This window comes from Herpailurus yagouaroundi, unplaced genomic scaffold (genome assembly GCF_014898765.1).
Source record: "Herpailurus yagouaroundi ecotype Mexico unplaced genomic scaffold, PumYag 28, whole genome shotgun sequence".
Classification (NCBI taxonomy): Eukaryota; Metazoa; Chordata; class Mammalia; order Carnivora; family Felidae; genus Herpailurus; species Herpailurus yagouaroundi.
The window spans coordinates 38423751-38445288 of NW_024412376.1; the positions used below are offsets into that span (position 1 = coordinate 38423751).

The 21538-nt window shown below is 37.6% G+C and overlaps 1 protein-coding gene across 1 annotated transcript in view; it reads left to right on the top strand.

Annotated features, from left to right (window-relative positions):
- Positions 1–21538, top strand: part of SH3D19 (SH3 domain containing 19) — a 188667-nt gene that overhangs the window by 104186 nt on the left and 62943 nt on the right. The window contains 1 exon segment of the mRNA XM_040472491.1: positions 21396–21476. Within this exon segment, the coding sequence (XP_040328425.1) occupies positions 21396–21476 (81 nt within the window).

Genomic DNA, 21538 nt, shown 5'->3' on the forward strand with positions numbered 1-21538 from the left:
ATGGTTTTACCCCAGCTAATAAATATCTGCATACAGCTGGACTTCTGTGTTTTCTTTAAATGTTGTCTCTTAGTGGCACAACATATATCACATTCTTCAAGAGCACTGATTAGGACTATAAGCCACACAATTATTCTAATTCCTGGAAGAATCTTAGCGTGCACAAAATTGCTAAACAACTACTTAGTAGCCCACTTACCTCCTGTGTCATTAATAGTAAACTGCCGTTGATCAAAATTCATTCTTATACATAAAACCCTTCTCAAAACCAGAAATCATGCCTGGTCCCAAAAATACAATTTCAACGTTGAAGGCTTAGGCCCTTTTGGTTGTTTGCTCCTCCAGATAATAAGTCAAATTTTTGTCACTTCTGATCTTGTTCCAGTTGTAGAGGAGCTCTGCAGAGATGCAGAGTGAGCTTGCCCACGCTTATGCCACACTTCTAAATGCAGCAAAATAAGGCAAACATGCCCAAGGACTCATGTGTGTGTCCCTCTCTCTCCTTTTGGAAAGAAGGTTTGAGAAGCAGTACCCTTTGGAAATTAAGGAGATAAAAGAATAAAAGGAGTGTGTTGGTTGTCTAATTGTCTGGATGCTTCAGAGTAACATTGTGTCTAAAATACAAACATCCCCTCAATTGTAAACTGGTTTCCTGTCGATAATACTGTCTCTGGTACACTGCCTTGTTCCAGGCAGTCAGTTCAGGGATGCTACCTCGGGATGACAAGTAGGACTTAAAGTTTATCCCCATCTATTGCCCAGTAGTTTCTCTTTGGTTACAGATTCTTTTTTTTTTTTTTTCTCCAGGTTTATTTATTTTGACAGAAAAGAGCATGCACTCATGAGAGCATAGGTGAGGGCCACAGAGAGAATCCCAAGCACACCCTGTGCTGCTGTTGTCAGCACACAGCCCAACATGGGGCTCAGTCCCACAAACTGTGAGATCACAACCTGAGCTGAAACCAAGTGTTGGACACTTAACCATCTGAGCCACCCAGGTGCCCCTGGTTACAGACTCTTAAGTTCCAAGTAGAAAAAAATCTTTATCAGCTGAACTCCATTCTTCAGAATTTTTCCATATGGTTAATTCCTATCTTTAACTCCATTGCTTTTTTTTTTTTTTTAATGAAGTTACATTTATTTGTTCTGATTATAAAGTGGAATATGTTCTTGGGCACCTGGGTGGCTTGGTCAGTTAAGCATCTGACTTCAGCTCAGGTTATTATCTCACAGTTCATGAGTTTGAGCCCTGCTTTTGACTCTCTGCTGTCAGCATAGATCCTGCTTCGGATTCTCTATTTCCCTCTCTCTCTGCCCCTCCACCACTTGTATGCTCTCTCTCTCTTTCTCAAAAATAAATATTAAAAAAAAAATTTAATAAAATTAAAAAACAAAGCAGAATATGTTCATGATAGAAAACTTGGGGAAAGGGGCCCCTGGGTGGCTCAGTCGGTTAAGCGTCCAACTTCAGGTCAGGTCATGATCTCGCGGTTTGTGAGTTTGAGCCCGTTGTTGGGCTCTGTGCTGACAGCTCAGAGCCTGGAGCCTGCTTCAGATTCTGTGTCTCCCTCTCTCTGCCCCTCCCCTGCTCATGGTCTGTCTGTCTCTCTCAATAATAAATAAGCGTTTAAAAAAAATTTTTTAAAAGAAAATTTGGGGAAAAATAAGCATATAAAAGAAAAAAATCATCCATAATTCCATCTCTTTATAATTACTCACTATCACATTTTGGTATATCTTTTTAAACAGATACTATAATTTTAACATAGGGGCTTGTGAATATACTGTTTAAAATTATTTTTAACATTATAACATGAACATTTTCCCCTTTCACTAAGCTTATAAATTACGATTAAAACTTGGACTACAAAGTAATGCATTTTTATTATAGAAAGTTTATCTTGGGGCGCCTGGGTGGCTCAGTCAGTTAAACGGCCGACTTTGGCTCAGGTCATGATCTCGTGGTCCGTGAGTTCGAGCCCCGCGTCGGGCTCTGTGCTGACAGCTCAGAGCCTGGAGCCTGTTTCAGATTCTGTGTCTCCCTCTCTCTGACCCTCCCCCGTTCATGCTCTGTCTCTCTCTGTCTTAAAAATAAATAAACGTTAAAAAAAAATAAAAAATAAAAAAGAATAAATTAGGAATTTTATTAAAAAAAAAAAGAAAGTTTATCTTAAGAAAGAAAAAAATTAAAATTACTCATAGTCCAACCACTGAATTATAACTTAGTATACTGGTGGTTCAGTCTTTTTTCTGTGCATATGTGTTTTTTTTTTAAATATATAATTGGGATAATACTGTACATAGTGTTTTCCACAATATAGTAGTTTATAAAATTTTTCCTAGGATATGATTTTTAGTGATATTCCATCAGATAGACATATCCTATTCAGACATTTCATTTATTTCTAATTTTTTTACTATTATTAACAGTGCTGTGATACGATTATTAGACCTGCATTTTTATGGACCATCACTGATTAACCCCTCTCTTGTGATAAATTTTTAGCAGTGGAGTTAGTAGATCAAAAATAAATGGATCAAAAAAAACATTTTAAGATTTTTATATATACTAATGAATTGCCTCAGTAATAGGTTGCATTCTCACCAGTGTTGAAAATCTTCTCTTGCCATGCATTGTTGTGATGAATCAGAAAAAAAAAATAACGAACAAGAATTTTGTTTCTTTCAATGTAACTCATTTTTATGTTGGGATACCCAGATTTGTTAGCCATGACCCATTTTTTTTTTTTTTTTTTTTTTTTTGGTAAGCTTTATTTTAGGCCCCAAACAATGCTTTCCAAAGGAGTGTCGTACAAATTCACAGCCTCTAGAGATCCTCTTACCCAGAGGCTTTCAGAGACCCATCCAAGGGTATTCAGGACTCAGATTACCTGGATTTGAGGCATCAACATCAGCGTGTGTCCCTTGAGCCTGTATTTGAAATTGGGACTGTCTGGGCTCAAGTTTGGGGAACTCTTTAGGGTAATTCAAAATGAATTTTTAAAAATACTTTTTTTAGCTGTTTAGGCTCTGCTCACTCATGCTGGCAGAATCATTCAGAAAGACTGTGGAATAGAAGATAATGTGTTTGGGTTCAAACATCAGTCCTGCCTGAATTGGAATCCAGCTTCCCCATCTAGTAGCTGGGTTCCCTTGGGCAGTTTCTTATTTTCCTGTACATTAGTTTCCTCATCTATTCATGAGCCTAATAATAATACCTGTTTTCTAGGGTTATTATGATTATTTGGTTGCTATATCAGTTAGCATTCAATCAAAGAAACAGAACCAATAGGAGATGTATATTAAGAGATTTGTTGCAGATAATTGACTTGTGTGATTGTGGAGGCTGGCTAGGCAAGTCAGAAATCCATAGAGTAGATCACCCCGAAGGGCAGGCTGGAACTTGAGGTACATAGACTGAAGTTGCTATCCTCAGGCAGGAGTTTTTCTTCAGAGAAGCCTTAGTTTTGCTCTTAAGGTGTCTCAGCTGAATCAGGCCCACTCAGATTATCTAGGGTAATTTCCCATACTTAAAGTTACCTGATGATGAGCTTTAACCACATTGTACACAATACCTACACAGCAGCATGTAAATTAGTGTTCAAATAGCTGGGGACTGTATAGCCTAGTCTAGCTGACACATAAAACTGGCCATCACAGTTGGTTTGGACCTCAGTTAAGCAGAAGAAGCCCACTTGGATATGAGGTTCATTGTGTTTTCTGCTTTTCAAGTTCAGCACTCTTCAAGTGTATAGCATAACCCAGAAGTTCTTTCTGATCTGTTTGACATGTTTGGTCTGTTTTGTCGTAAGTAAGTGTGCAGTTGCATTATTCATGATCCTAAAGGATTCTTTCTCCTAGAGCCAGGGTGCCTGGTCATGGCAGGATTCTACACAGGAACGTAAACTGACATCTGATCTGTCTGGTATCTGCTCTTAACACAGTAGGGTGATAATGCAGTACTACTAAGTCTTCTGTGGTTGCAGTGCAGGGTGCCCTTGCCTGCCTCTCTGAGAACTGCCTCCCAGATCAAGGATAGACACCTGTGACCATGTTTCCACATGGCCTTGCTCCATTTGGCCATAGCTGATAGACTTCTGACCTATATGCTGTGATAATCAAGTTGTTTCTCTTGAAATTTTAAACCAGAGACAGAAGTGAGAGGATTTCTGGACCTTGAAAATAACTTAGATTTGGGCTTGGTGGGACATACGTACTGATGAATACTGGAATGTATGGTGACGTGTCCAACTCTACCAGGAGATTTGAAGAGTGAAGCAGAGGTGGTGTGGTCTCGAGAGAAAGTAAAGGAAAAATGAGAGCTTGTGCAAGAAGCTACCTTGTTTCCAGTGTTGTGAGAAGTCCAGGTCTACTTACTATTTGTGGGAATTCCCAAGGTAACCTTATGTCCTCATTATTAAAACCTCTTATTTGAGTTTAAAGGAGTTCAGTTGCTTTTAACCTCACAAGATAACATAACACCATTAGTAAAAAAATGAGGGTGGCTCAATTGGTTAAGCATCCGATTCTCGGTTTTGCCTCAGGTCATGATCTCACGGTTCGTGAATTCAAGCCCCGCATTGGGCTCTGTGCTGACAGTGTGAAGCCAGCTTGGGATTCTCTCTCTCCCATCTCTTTGCCCCTACCCTGCTTGCTTTGTCTTTGAAATTAAATACATAAACTTTTAAAAATTTAGAAAAAAATCTTAACAATATTGTAACTTAGAAGGTAAAATTACAGGGGGGCCTAGGGGGCTCAGTTGGTTAAGTATCTGACTCTTGATTTCAGCTTAGGTCATGATCTCACGGTTTGTAAGCTTGAGCCCTGCATCACATGGTCAGTGTGGAGCCCACTTGGGATTCTCTCTCTCTTTCTCCCTCTCTCTCTCTGCCCCTTCCTCACTTGCACTCTCTTAAAATAAATAAACTTAAAAAAAAAAAAAAGAAATGAAAACTACATAGTTAACATACATTGGCTTTGGGACTATAGCCTTGATTCTAGGATTTATTTCCACATAGGTTAGGGTACCATGAATATATTTAAAAAACAGAGCAGAGTAGAACTTTAGAGTATTTATGTATAAACCAAATCCCATATAATATATTATGTGAAGAGGGAAATGTATTGCTAGTCTTATGAACACTGACACCAGATCTGTGCCTTAGTGAATAGAAGCCTCTATTGTTTTTGTCTTGTTCCACCCGCAAAAGGAAGAACAAAAACAAAAAAAAAATCTTTACTATGGGATCTCCTAAAACAACACAAAATACATCCAGGCCCATGAATTTCCAAAAATTTATTTTTATATACTCCTTGATATATTATATATTAATAAATCCCAGGAGTGATGAAAGTCTTAAATCATTTTCTAATACTTTTGAATTCAAGACACCTTCCCCCTTCCCCCACTATTGCTTCTGATTTAATCTTCCAGCCATGGGATATTCAATGAAAAAAGGCAGGTTTTCAAGGGTCCTTGGTAACTAATTCACAATTCTTACATAAGTGTTTTTGTGTGTTTTATTTCAACATGTGCCTGTAGGTGACCTTTTTGTGAGACAGTGAAGCATAGTAGCTAAGAACTCAGGCTCTGGAGCCAGACTGTCCGAATTCAAATCAAATCTTGGCTTCATCATTCACAAGTTGTGAGACCTTGGTCATTTAAGTTACATAAACCTTTTTTCCATCTGTAAATTTGTGATATAATAGTACCTTCTTTTAGCCTTGGATATGTGGATCAAGTGAGTTGAAAGATGTGAGGTATTAGAACAGTGCTCATTCAGGTTGGCTGTTGTTACTATCAGAGTGGATCTGTTATCAAGTCCAGCTCATCTTACTACAGTTGGATTAAGTGATTGATTCTTATTAAGTAGAATTTGAATTGGGATCTTGGAGTTTTTTGTTTGATATTTAAGAAATTTTAGGGTAGTGAGTAAAATAGAGATCATTCAACCCAATAATATAGATGTGGAAACTGGCATCAAGTGATGTGATTATGCTCACAAGTGAGTAGTGGCAGGGCTGAGACCCAACGTGCCTCAGACCTCCAAACTCTTCACACAGTTCACTCACTGTGTCTGACCCCTATCAAATGGATCCTTGGTCCTGAGCCCTTCATTCTTCACAAATTTACTTGTAGCCTCAATGTAACAGATGCTTTCTGTACAAGGGTAGGTCACCTCTTCCCTCTTCTCTTTGGCCCTCTACTCACATAAAGAGACTTGATCTCAGTGTTTTGTTTTGTTTTATGCTATTCATTAAAAAAAATTTTTTTTTAATGTTTGTTTGTTTTTGAGAGAGACGGAGCACAAGCAGGGGAGAGGCAAAAAAAGAGGGAGACACAGAATCTGAAGCAGAATCTAGGCTTTAGCTGTCAGCACAGAGACTGACAAGGGGCTTGAACCCACAAACCATGAGACCATGACCTGACCTGAAATCAGACGCTCAACCAACTGAGCCACCCAGGCGCCCCTTATTTTGTTTTATTGAGAGACAGAGAGACAGAGAGACAGAGAGACAGAGAGAGAGAGAGAGAGAGAGAGAGAGAGAGAGAGAATCTTAAGCAGGATCCATGCTCAGTGTGGAGCCCGATGCAGAACTTGATCCCTCAACTCTTAGTTCATGACCTGGCCCTAAATCAAGAGTTGGATGCTCAACCGATTGAGCCACCCCGTGCCCCCTTGATCTCAGTATTTAAATAAAATACTACCCTTTATGATTTTTAAATAGTAATTGCTGAGAATATAGCCTTCAGATCTCCCTGAGATTTGTTCTGCTTAAGCCTGAGGGGAAACCACAACTTGGATTTCTGTTAGGTCTGATGTTGGAAGAATTGTGACTTAAATAACATCTCCATGAAATACTGATGAATGCAAATTTGATGCTAAACAGATGTATTGGGGTTTCTGTACAATGACATACTTGAAAGTGGGATTCACTTATATTCAACAAATAGTTGTGTGTGATAAGCACTTTACTAGGCACTGAAGTAGTTTATGCTAAATCAAAGGAATTGGAAATGTGTAAAATAAATCTACAGAAATTTCACCCCATCCTAATTTACTTTAAACTCAATTAAGGATAGCAGTCTTCATGTCTCCTGATGTTCTACATCAGCTGACTTGTTCCACATTGCTGGTGGTGATGATGGGGGAACAGTTGCTGCTGTTGTTGACTGTCCTTTCATGGGACTTCCACCCAGTCTTTCTTAGACTCTTGGTGTCAGGGTTGTGGCTTGTGGGAATGAGAATGAATTTGGAGTAGAGATTGGAATCATGTCTTAGATTCTAACCCTACCACCAAAAGCTACATTTCTCTCTACTCTTGTCTCCATCTTCTCTTTCTTCTTCTTTCCAAATTCCACAAAAAATCCCAACTATCATCTGACTGGATTCAACTCAGCCTGAAAGAGCTGTATATCTCTCCTAGGAAAATTATAGCCCCACTTTTAACAGGGTATTTGTTTGGAAGCAAAATGTGTACCTTTATTACACCAGCTTCAATTGTTTAGAAGGGTGTTCATCTCTCTCACACTCCATCAACAAAATAAGATGAATATTTGCTACCTAGATAGATAGGTGGGAGTACAGAGAGTACAAGTTACTAAATTATGTATCTTCTCTTTTGAAAGAAGGCTGTTATGAAAAAAGTTTATCCATCTTATTCATCTGCCTGTCTGTCTGTCCACCTGCCTACCTGCCCATCCACCTATCCATATACACATTCATTTCGGTTGATTTCCATTATTGGGAATTCTTATAACAGGAAGGGTCATTGCCCAGAAACAACTTGCATATCTTATTGACATTCTTAAGGTGACAGCCATTAGTCAATAGGTGTAAGCAGGATGATCTTGAGTGCCACCAGAAGTTTGATTGAGGACTGTAACATCATGCCAAGCCAGTTCTAAAAATGCCAACACCAGACTAGCTAGGCGTTTGAGGAGTGACTCTGGCTTTGGGTGCTGCAAGCAGGTAAATGTTACTATTCATATCTGTGCAGTCTTGCCACTGAGAATCTATTTTATTATTTTTTTTAATTTGATTATATTTTACTCTCAGTTGTATTTCATTTGCATTGATGTTCGTGATTAGTTCTAGATCTGTGATAATATGTTTTAAAGATTCCAGATATCCTTGGGTATCTTTCCACATTTCCTAATTTGTATTAAAATTTTACACTTAAAAACAAATTGCCTGTTTACTTTCCTGTCTTCTCCACTTAACTGGAAGCTCTCCGAATGCAGGGACTCATCTTTTTTACTCTTCTTCCCCAGCACCTAGGAGAACCCCTGGAACACAGGATACACAAAGAAAATAATAGTTACATGAATGATTTTTAAATTCTAAATGTTTATGTTCACTTAATTTGGTTATTAACTCCTTGTTTTTTTATTTTATGCAGGAGCACTAGAGATTTGTGAAATATATAGCTTTCCTTTTGTTTTGAAGTTATGTGCCAGTTACTATTTGCTCTAGGACTCTGGGGAATCACATCTCTATATAATGTTTTCACCATACAGACATAATAGGCATAAATAATCTCAAGAGCATAAATAATAGTAACATGTGGTAAAATAACTAGGAAATAAGCTTTAAGTATTTATTACCTTTGTTTTTATGTGATTTATTAATCGTAAGTTTATATAATATTTCTAAGGGTTTTTTAAAGTAATCTTTAGTAATTTTTTTTTTTTTTTAGTTTAGTAATTTTTTTTAAAGTAATCTCTACAGCCATCATGGGGCTTGAACTCACAACTGAGTCGTGTGCTTTGCCAACCGAGCCAGCCTGGTGCCCCAGTTTATACAATTTTTTGAAGTTTATTTATTTATTTTTAGGGAGAAAGAGACACAGCACACATGCAAGTGGGAAAGGGCCAGAGAGAGAGGGAGAAAGAATCCCAAGCAGGCTCCATGCTGTCAGTGCCCAACGTGGGGCTTGATCTCACAAACCATGAGATGACCTGAGCTGAAATCAAAAGTCAGACACCCAACCAACTGAGCCACCCAGGTGCTCCTGTAATTTTTAATAATGCTATGTCTAACAACTGGCCTGCAAAATTTCTGAAAATTTGTCAGCTCTCATAAGCCGGTATGAGCTGGCTCCAGCACACCACTGGGTAGATATGTTCTCATTTTTCTTATATAAATATAAAAATATATGTATTGATACATATAATATATACTTGTATGTGTATATATGTGTGTGCCTATGTATGTAGGTATTTGTATATATATGCACATATATATGGTTTTCTAAGTAAGATTTTAAAAATAAGGCATTTTTAAATCTTTTTTTAGAATAATGGGTTCATACTAAACATTTGGTTTGGGGACCCATTTATCTACTTTATGGAAGTAAATTCTAGTATCAGTTGGTCATGCTCTGTGGCTTTGCCACAGACTGCAAAGTCATTTCATAGTCGTAAGAGGGAATTGGGGAGAACAGTTGAATAAAATGCCTCTCCAGTGTGAGTGAAGAGGAGAGAATGAATGGGGAGAGGGGCAGCATAAATCTCCTGTTTAGCAGGTCATTTATTTCAAAGTGTGGTGCCAGTATAGGCTTCATTATTACTCAGGCAGAGTCTTTACCTGGAGAGTGTTTAGAGACCTTGTTTTACTCATCCACAATAGTTCTTCATCCCTTGTTCATTTGGACCCCATACCTGCTGTTCTGTCCTACATCCTCTTCTGTATGTTCCTGCTTCCCTCCCTTCTGCCTCCTTCTGATGCTTATAGGAGGTAGATTTTACTGTCTGTGAATCTTTTTTGCATCCTATAAATAAAGAACTACTTGTTTGAGGGCATTTGGACTTAGTGCCTACAGTCTTAATGAAGTCATACCCTTAAGTGAAAGTATCCTCAAATACATGATATGAATCCAGACTCTGCTTTTCTGAACCCTAGTCTACACCTGTCTATCACTGTACCTGTTGGGTGATTTTATAAACTATTGAGAGTCATAATTTTAAATGACTTTAATAAAGTCCTTTAGCTAATAAATCTATTATTGCTATCCAGTGGTAAAGGATTTCAGTGGCTTTGCAAAAAATAGATACTAACTGATGTGCACACTGTTTGCACTCCTTATATAATGGAGAAATTGTTGAATATTTGCAATAAAAGCTTTCATGCCTACCCACAGTTGAAGTTTCTGTTCCAATTCCCAGAGGAGAACAAATCCATGTGTTGTTAGAATGAACTCATCTGCTTCTGTGTTCTGTTTTACATTATTGGTCACAGCTTTTGGCTTTAACAGAAATTCTTTAATAACTGTTTTTGAAGGACTCAGTTAAATGAATTTTTAAAAATTTGTTTCTATTTAAGGGGTTAAAAAAATTTTTTTTAATGTTTGTTTATTTTTGAGAGAGACACAGGCAAGTGGTGAAGGGGAAGAAAGAAAGGGAGACAGAATCTGAAGCAGGCTCCAGGCTCTGAGTTGTCAGCACAGAACCCGACACAGGGCTGGAACTCACGAACCACGAGATCATGACCTGAGCCAAAGTCGGACATTCAACTGACTGAGCAACCTAGGCGCCCTTATTTAAAGAGTTTTTTGAGCCCTGAGTCGGGCTCTGGGCTCACAGCTCACAGCCTGGAACCTGTTTCAGATTCTGTGTCTCCCTCTGTATCTACCCCTCCCCTGTTCACGCCTCTGTCTCTCCCTTTCAAAAATGAACAAACATTAAAAAAAATGTTTAAGAGTTTTTAGAGCCCCAAATCTCGTGCCTTCTTCAGCTCCATAGATCACTGCCATGTCTATTATTACCCCAAAGTCTGGTGTTTTATTCTCTGGAAACGTCCCTGAAGTGCAGGATACCAAGCACAAACCATAACCCTAATCCTGCCCGTAGCCCTAACCGCTCACCCCTAACCCTAAACCTGTCTGGAGTCTTCTCTGAACTGCAAAATACAAAGCACATACCCTCACCCTTGTCTTATCCTAACCCTAATCGTAACTCTAGCCCTAGCCCTAATACTAACCCTAGATCTGAGAAAACAAAAAGAAGATGTGGTGTATATATATACGATGGAATATTACTTGGCCATTAAAAAATGAAATCTTTCCATTTGCAATTAAATGGATAGAGCTAAAGAGTATTCCACTAAGTGCAATAAGTCAGTCATAGAGAGGCAAATAGCATATGATTTCATTCATATGTAGAATTTAAGAAACAAAACAAACTATCAAAGAGGAAAAAAAACAAAGAGAGGCAAATTAAGAAACGGCCTCTTAACTATAGAGAACAAACTGATGGCTACCAGAAGGGAAGTGGGTGGAGAATGGGTGAAATAGGTGATAGAGATTAAGGACTGCACTCGTTCTGATGAGTAACTGTTGTTGTGTGGAAGTGTGAATCACTGTATTCTACGCCTCAAACTAACATAACACTGTATATTAACTAACTGGAATTTAAATAAAAACTTCAAAAATTATTTGTTTTTATTAGTAAAATAAAGGCCATTTTAAGGCCTTTAATACATGGAATTACATTGATTAGGTTTTGCTGTTTTCTGTGCTTTTTGCTTCATTGTTATTTCCTCCACCATTGATTAAGTCTATTCTGCTTTAGATATTAGTAAGATTTGGTGAAAAGATAGAAATGTAATGCATGAGGTGCCTGGGTGGCTCAGTCACTTAGGCATCTATCTGACTTTAGCTCAGGTCATGATCTCATGGTTTGTGGGTTTGAGCCCTGCCTCAGGCTCTCTGCTGTCAGTGCAGAGCCCACTTTGAATCCTCTATCCCCCTTTCTCTGCTCCTTACCTGCTGGTTCTCTCTCTCTCAAAAAAAAATAATGCATTTTACAAAGGGCAAAAGGAAGGGCTTAGCCAATGTAATACTCTTGATCGAGAAATTACAAAGGTAAGAAATGAGTGACTATGGCAGCCTCCTTTAAAAGATATTTAAAAAAATTATTAGTGTAGAAAAATCTTGTAGTGTCCTATGAAAACATAAATAATTATGTTTATTAATAATATTTAAACCTAGCTTTTTAATGTTTATTTATTTTTGGGACAGAGAGAGACAGAGCATGAACGGGGGAGGGGCAGAGAGAGGGAGACACAGAATTGGAAACAGGCTCCAGGCTCTGAGCCATCAGCCCAGAGCCCGACGCGGGGCTCAAACTCACGGACCGCGAGATCGTGACCTGGCTGAAGTCGGACGCTTAACCGACTGCGCCACCCAGGCGCCCCTAAACCTAGCTTTTTAAAACTATCTGCCTCAGTATTTCAAATAAAAAAATGGAGCTAACATTTTAAAAGTAATACCTTTTTTAGATTTTAAAGCAGAATTTCAAACTGACCTTTCTTTCAGTTTATTTTTTTAATGTTTATTTATTTATTTTGAGAGAGAGAGAGAGAGAGAGAGAGAGAGTCCATGCGTGCATCCGGGAGGGACAGAGAGAAGGGGAGATTGAAATGCTAAGCATGCTCTACACTGTCAGCACAGAGCCAGACGAGGGACTCAATCCCAATAACTGAGATCATGACCTGAGCCGAAATCAAGAGTTGCACCTTAATCAACTGGACCACCAAGGAGTCCCTGACCTAATTTCTTTCTAACTTTTTGGAAGCATCACTTAATTAATATTTTGATCAGTTTCAGATGCTCAAAATGTGTATTTGCTTTTGTAATGAAAGACAGCACACTACCAGCCCCTGAGGCAGTGCTGTTTCAATCCCATAAAGAATGAAGAAACACAAAATCATGTTTCTCACCTTTATTTCCCTGTTGCCTCCTACTAAACCCACTGATTTTTCATGTTTTTATTAATAGTAAGGTTTTATTTTTTATAAGAGAATATTATACTGGTTAATTAAGATGAATATGGTCTCATTGAAATGCTCAGGTTAAGACATCTTCCCAAATATTCATATGCATGCACACACCCCTCTGTAACATATTTTGTTGCTAGCCCATCTCCAAATAATCAGCTGCTTCTGGAACTTTTGAGTTTTGGTGCTGATTTTGATTGCTACATCATCCAGAAATACCAGGCACATGTGCTATGCAGTTAGGTATTCAGGTTTCAATACTGAATGATTGAAAATGAGTTAGGAGTGATGTCAAAACAAAAGCCGAAAATATTGGTTCGTATTAATAGGACCTCCACTAAATAATTAATCCCCCCACTTTAAAAAAATTTTTTTTTTACGTTTATTTATTTTTGAGACAGAGGGAGACAGAGCATGAACGGGGGAGGGTCAGAGAGAGAGGGAGACACAGAATCTGAAACAGGCTCCAGGCTCTGAACTGTCAGCACAGAGCCCGATGCGGGGCTCGAACGCACAGACTGCGAGATCATGACCTGAGCCGAAGTCGGACGCCCAGCTGAGCCACCCAGGCGCCCCTAATCCCCCCACTTTTACAGTGATAGATTAATCAGGTTGTATATGGAATCTAATTCTACTTTTCCTCTTTCCATCCTTCCTACTCTGTCCTGTATCCTTTATAAAACCTAAAATTAAAATTTTATACATATATATATATATATGTATAAAATAAATCTTATGCTACTTTTAAAGTGCTCTAGGGGCATCTGGGTGGCTCAGTCAGTTAAGTGTCCGACCAGCTCAAGTCATGATCTCACAATTCGTAAGTTTGAGCTCCACATTGGGCTCTGTGCTGACAGCTCAGAGCCTGGAGCCTGCTTCGGATTCTGTGTCTCCCTCTATCTCTGCCTCCCCTGCTCATGCTCTGCCTCTCTTGCTCTCAAAAATAAATAAACATAAAACAAATTTTTTTTAAAAAGGTACTCTTTTTACTTCCTTAATGTATGAACAAATCAAATAGAGAACTAAAAACTATAACCAGAAATGTTAGAATTAAGAGCTCTTCTCCATAACTCTGACATTGAGAGTGTTACCAGGTATGCCTCTGAGTTTACAGCAGCAAATGTGGGAGGTGATATCATTGCCACTTTGTACATCCCACTATTTTCTGTCCTTTTGTAATAATAAAACCAAGGGAAGACAAAAATAGACTCTATGTTTTGTTGAGAATATTTCTTTTCATATTGGAATATTTTGTGTTGGAATACTTGTATATATTTAGTATATATTTTAGTATATATCTAGTAAAAAACAAACACCATAAAGCAGATTTTTCCAGGTAGGTGATAAACTAGTATGTTATGAGAAACTTTTCCCCCTCTTTTGTCCTTGAGTATTCTTTCATCTTTGGATGGAGGGCTTTTTTATTTGATGTTTGTTTCTTATTCATATAGGTGATAGGACTCCATACATGAACTGTGATGTAGGAAATATCTGCTTTGAATTTTTCCCTCTGTAGTATGATCAAGTGACTCCTTGGGTTTCTATCAGACCTCCCATGTTCTAATTTCTCCTGCCAGGTAGTGTTCCATGCCAGTTTCATGTCTGTCACAGAAGTTTATGCCAGGTTTTCCTTGAATATCTAAGGAAGTGTCCAAAGGGATGTGTCAACCTTTTTAGGTAGAAGCTCTAATGCATGTAGTTTTGGAAACCAGGATGACAGGTTTTAAAGAGGGTGTGGGTTTTCTATTCTTTTTTTTTTTTAACGACTTTCTCTTTACATTCTTTAAAAGTCATTGTTAAATAGGGTCTAATTGGATGAGTCATTTGTTTTTAAAAGATTTGTTCTTTACATATTACCTAAAATATTTTATGGCATGGAATCCGAACATGTCAAGACTTTAAAAATTGCAATAATTTTAAAAATTTGCCATAATTATTTTTTTAATTTAAGGATTAACATCATTCCAATACATGCATTGCCTTAGAAGGAGTTTATAGTCTAATAGAGGAAATAATACACCAGATTACTTCTAATACAAGGTAAAAAAGTATATGACCATCCTAATTTTAAGAAAAACAGAAACACACACAAGTGTAAGCTCTTCTCTTGTCGATAGGCTTCTGACTAAACTATGACCATCTTTTTTTTAATTATTTAATTTATTTTTTAAATTTACATCCAAGTTAGTTAGCATATAGTGCAACAATGATTTCAGGAGTAGATTCCTTAATGCCCCTTACCCATTTAGCCCATCCCTCCTCCCACAACCCCTCAGTAACCCTCTGTTTGTTCTCCGTATTTAAGAGTTCTCTTATGTTTTGTCCCCCTCCCTGTTTTTTATTATTTTTGCTTTCCTTCCCTTATGTTCATCTGTTTTGTCTCTTAAAGTCCTCATATGAGTGAGGTCATATAATATTTGTCTTTCTCTGACTGACTAATTTCACCTAGCATAATACCCTCTAGTTCCATCCACGTAGTTGTGAATGGCAAGATTTCATTCTTTTTGATCGCTGAGTGATACTGTATTGTGTGTGTATATGTATATATATACATACCACATCTTCTTTATCCATTCATTCATCAATGGACATTTGGGCTCTTTGCATGCTTTGGCTATTGTTGATAGTGCTGCTATAAACATTGGGGTGCATGTGCCTCTTCGAAACAGCATACCTGTATCCCTTGGATAAATACCTAGTAGTACAATTCCTGGGTCGTAGGGTAGGTCTATTTTTAATTTTTTGAGGAATCTCCATACTGTTTTCCAGAGTGGCTGCACCAGTTTGCGTTCCTACCAGCAGTAGGAGATCCTCTTTCTCCACATCCTCGTCAACATCTGTTGTTGCCTGAGTTGTTAATGTTAGCCATTCCGACAGGTGTGAGGTGGTATCTCATTGTGGTTTTGATTTGTATTTCCCTGATGATGAGTGATGTGGAGCATTTTTTCACGTGTCAGTTGGCCATCTGGATGTCTTTTCTGGAGAAGTGTCTATTCATGTCTTTTGCCCATTTCTTCATTGATTATTTGTTTTTTGGGTGTTGAGTTTGATAAGTTCTTTATAGATTTTGGATACTAACCCTTTATCTGATATGTCGTTTGCAAATATCTTCTCCCATTCTGTCGGTTGCCTTTTAGTTTTTCTTATGGTTTCCTTCGCTGTGCAGATGCTTTTTATTTTGGTGAGGTCCCAATAGTTCATTTTTGCTTTTGTTTCCCTTGCCTCTGGAGACGTGTTGAGTAAGAAGTTGCTGCGGCCAAGCTCAAAGAGGTTTTTGCCTGCTTTCTCCTTGAGGATTTTGATGGCTTCCTGCCTTACATTTAGGTGTTTCATCCATTTTGAGTTTATTTTTGTGTATGGTGTAAGAAAGTGGTCCAGGTTCATTTTTCTGCATGTTGCTGTCCAGTTTTCCCAGCATCACTTGCTGAAGAGACTATTTTTATTCCATTGGATTGGATATTCTTTCCTGCTTTGTCAAAGATTAGTTGGCCATACGTTTGTGGGTCCATTTCTGGGTTCTCTGTTCTGTTCCATTGATCTGAGTGCCTGTTCTTGTGCCAGTACCATACTGTCTTGATGATTACAGCTTTGTCATACAGCTTGAAGTCCATAAACTATGAGCATCTTATAGACAGGGTTGTCCTAGTTGATCTGGTTTCTTTGGTACTTAGTTTCTTTGGTATCTTAGTTTCTTTGGTACTTAGCATAATACTTGGAATAGCATAAGCATTAAATTTCTTGATTGAAAATTAATATTAACTCTTAACAGTTAAGTGAATGTTTTTGTTTTGGTCAAAAATACAGAAATAACCAACTAATAAAACAAAACATGATCAGCCTCTGGATGTTATGGATGTTTCAAACTGAAACTGCCTTACACTTGTCTAATATTTTCTTATTCCCCTCACTTTTTCCTGGCATGTAATGGGCACCCCTTTGGAACAGTGCTATCTTATTTTTGCCTTTTACTAACAAATAACTTTTCATCATAAAATTTAATCTTCCTATATTGCTGTATATCCAGAAAAGAGAGAATTAGATTTTAGCCATTTTTGTCTTTCTAGGTTTTCTGTTAAACTCTTTCTACAGATCATTTTAGGTAGACTGTGGAGGAAAGATATAACCCTAGAAAAAATATATTTTGGTTATTAATTCCTTGGTTCATTCAGTAGGTGTTTATTGAACACAGTTATACTTTAGACCATTAGTTTTCAACTTTTCTGCATTCACATTTGACAAGATTAAAGATTTTGTTATGACATTACAGTAATTACCACCTTTCTTGGGTGTTGAGTAGACATTGTATCCTATATTTCTTCTCAAAATAAGTTGTACTTGTTCTACATCATATACAATAACCCACTTAGATATATCCTGTCTGATTAACATCACTATATGTTATTGTATATTATACATAGTTTTAAATTTAGCACACCAGTGAAGAGTTTGCGCTGCTTATTATTTGGGAATTAGCAGGGACTTAACTAATAGAGACAGTTCTAAAGATAGAGTACAATGAAAAACTGTGAATAGGCAGAATTACCCCTGAAACTGCATTAATTGACACTTGAAGTACAATGCTTATTGCCAAATTAGGTGCCATGTTGGAGTCTAATGTACCATTCCTTAATAAGGTGAATCTGGCCAGTTTTCTGTCTACTATTAGAAGAGTACTACCCTTTGTTGAGCACCAGATGCTCATCAAGGTGACATTTGGCATGAAAAATACCTGTTTGTTTATTTATTTATTTATTAACATTTATTTATTGCTGAGAGACAGAGCATGAACAGGGGAGGGGCAGAGAGAGAGGGAGACACAGAATCAGAAGCAGGCTCCAGTCTCTGAGCTGTCAGCAGAGAGCCCAATGTGGGACTTGAACCCACGAACCATGAGATCATGACCTGAGCTGAAGTCGGACACTCAGCTGACTGAGCCATCCAGGTACCCCAATATTTATTTTTGAGAGAGAATGAGAACAGGGGAGGGGCAGAGAAAGAGGGATAGAGGATCTGAAGCAGGCTCTGTGCTGACAACAGAGAGCTGATATGGGGCTCGAACTCAGGAACTGTGAGATCATGACTTGAGCCAAAGTTGGATGCTTAACTGACTTAGCCACCCAGGTGCCCCCCAAAATAGCTATTTTTATATATTAGACCCAGACACTCTTAGCAAGGTGAACATCAACAAGATATAACTGGGAATAGAAATCAACAGAACTAAACCAGCAGCAAAATTATTTGGTGGGGGATTTGCTTATTAAGTAAATTGTAGGTGGAGTCACCTCTACTATTTAAATTATATTTGTTTCTCTCTAGGGGTAGGATTGAGTTCACTGTAGTAGTGAGCACTTACTGCAATTCCACTGAGTTGTACTGTAAAAATGAGTAAAAACCAGTCTCTTTCTTTGAGAAGTTTGCAGTCTAAATAGGAAGTCAAGACATGCATGTACTGGGGGGGAAAATCAACAACAGAGAAAACAACTTAAAAAATTGGGAAGGACAGGGCAACATGTTCTAATTTTAAATGTACTGTTGTTATTAATAGTAGAGTTGAAGGCTTTTTCCAGGATCTGTGAAATTTTTCATGGGATATTTATTTATTTATTTATTTATTTATTTTAACGTTTATTTATTTTTGAGACAGAGAGAGACAGAGCATGAACAGGGGAGGGTCAGAGAGAGGGAGACACAGAATCTGAAACAGGCTCCAGGCTCTGAGCTGTCAGCACAGAGCCCGATGTGGGGCTCGAACTCACGGACCGTGAGATCATGACCTGAGCCAAAGTCGGCCGCTTAACTGACTGAGCCACCCAGGCGCCTCCATGGGATTTTTTTTTAATAGGGCTAAAGAAATATGAAATTCTTCAGAGCTACTGATCACTACATCCATTTTGTGAAAAGCATCATGGGAAGGGTGATGGAAAGGAAGAGAAATCTGTGTTCTCACTAGGGATAATACAGTACTCACAAAAGCTTGTCCGTTTGTTTTATTCTCTTGACTTTGTTATTGCTTAGTCTTGGTAGGAGATTAGGTATATGAGAAGTATGCATTGTGAAACTCAGAAAGGTTGTAAGTAGTGAATATTAATTGCAACTGAAATGCAAATAGTCAATTATTTGAGTTTATAAGGTACAATTATGATAAGTATAGGGTAACTCAACTGGTGTTGGCAGGATAGTTCCAAAAATTTCAGCCTTCTATAATTATGAACTATACACATTTGTGTATTGGAAAATAGGGTAGGAAATTTAACTAACATTTTGAGACTTTATATATAATGTTTTTTATTTTATTTTTTTATTTTTGAGAGAAAGAGAGACAAAGTGCAAGCTGGGAGGGGCAGAGAGAGAGGGAGACAGAATCCAAAGCAGGCTCCAGGCTCTGAGCTGTCAGCATAGAGCCTGATACAGGTCCTGAACTCACAGACTGCAAGATCATGACCTGAGCTGAAGTTGGACGCCCAAACGACCGAACCACCCAGATGCCCCATTGAGACTTTTATATGTGCTAAGCACTGTACTGTATATTTTATGTAGTTTTTTTTCATTCAATATTAGTAACAAGTAAAAAGATTGACATTAGTATTCTTAACATTACAGAGGAAACAATTCCAGCAAATAAGTAAATTAGAAATAGGAAAGCAGGTCTCTGGCTGGTTTCAGATTCTGTATTCTTCCCACTACAATCATGATGCCCCAGTAGGTACATCATGTATCCTATTTGCTTTTTCTCTACAGGTCATCCTCCATATTCTCTATACTCACAGATATGACTGTTAATAGAACTCATTTTACAAATGTATAATGGGCAGAATGTGTTAATGAAAACTCATTTAAATATGTATGGGCTTTCTTTGTCCTGAAACTGTGTAGATAAAGGTAGCACATTTGTTTTGCTTGTCTTTGAAAAATATTAAGTAGAAAAATACCCAATGTAACTTGATGTTGTATTACAGATCTTAATTATTATAATTGAGCTGTCAATGGTGATAAGAAAGTGAAATCAGAACTCTTACAACTTTTTCCCTAAAGCTTTCAGAATATTAATAGAAATATTTTGTAGTTTTGTTACAATTTTTAGCTTTAGCAAAAGCCATTCTGGTTGGATTTGAATTATTTTTTTCTCACTAATCTTTATTCTCTGCTTCTTCAGAAGGGATTCACCCCCTTAATATATACCCAAATTTCAAACTATGGAGGTTCATCAGAATTTTAGAAAGAATAGGTAATTTGTTTTCATTAGTTTTAAGTAATACATTTATTCTTTTTCATTTCCTACAGTTTGTCAGATATGGCTCTACATATTATGATGATGATCTTAATTTAGACATTATTAAAATGGCATTATAGCCTTATATTTGTCTCTGTAGCACAATATCATTTACTAATTCATGCTTTCGTCTCCCATTACATAATAATACCTTATTCTAGCAGGTAGTGTAGGCTATTAAAAGTTTGACAGATACCCAAGATGAAAACACAAGTAAGGTAAAACCTCGGATTGCAAGTAACTTGTTCTGCAAGTGATCTGCAAGACGAGCAAACATTTCTAATCAATTTTAAGTTGATAAATGAGTGATGTCTTGCTATACAAGTAGTATGTGACACTGAATGTCACATGATCACAAGTGAGCCAGTGGTTCTTGAAATTCACTTTGATATACAAGTGCTTTGGATTGCAAGCATGTTTCCAGAACAAATTATGCTCACAAACCAAGGTTTTACTGTATTTGTTATTATATAACATTATTGCTTTCTGTTTTGAGAAGCAAATCAAGGTTGATCCAAGGCTTTTTTTGTTTATAAAAGTATATGTAAGGTTTTTTGATTTTGGGGTTTTGGGTGTTTTGTCTTGTTTTGTTTTTTTGACATGCAGTAAGTCAAAGACTTGTTTATTGGAGTCCTAAAATAAGTATCATTTTTTTAAGTGCAGGTAATCTTTGATTTATAAACAGCTGACTTTAAAAGGTTTTTTTTTTTCATAGAATGACTGGCTTCATATGTTCTTTCGTAGAAAGACTCGTTTTGTTTTTCCACCTAGTAGAGCCATAGTACCACTTTTCTCAAACTGTTATTGGTGCTAGATATTTCTGTTACTTTTTTCTTCTTTCCTTCTCATTGCCTTTGTTTCATTCTTTTATATGTAGCCCCCAATTTTATCCCACTACTGCTACCACCAACTTGGCAACCAGTAATGACAAAGTCATCTTCTTTCCCATCCATATAAATCCTATCACTCTGTTTTGTTGTCACTAACTTAGTGGTTCTTAAGTGAGGGCAGTTCCCCGCTCACTCCTGCCTTCCCAGAGGATAGTTGGCAATGTCTGGAGATATTTTGGGTTGTCACAGCTGGCAGTGGGTGGGAAGAAGTATGCTTTTGGTATCTAGTAGGTAGTGGCTGGGGATGCTGCTAATCATCCTATAATAAATAGGACAAACCCTCTTCCTTAACAAATGCCAGTAGTGCCAATGACAAGAACTTGCATTAGCTCTCTTCAAGCATCAGCTCTGTGTTTTCTTCAACTCTCCTAGAACTAAATTTAGACACCCCTATCCCAAGGTCTTGTAATACCTTGTGAAACATTTTTTCACATTTTTTTTAACTTTTATTTATAGATCTTGTCAATGTGACTGCATACCTCTTGAGGGCAGAGGTTGTATATTCATATTGGTGCCCCAATTGTGGTATAATGCCAGGTACGTAGTGAGAGCTCCATAGATGAATAATTGCCTGCATAAATAAGACACCCTGGACTTCT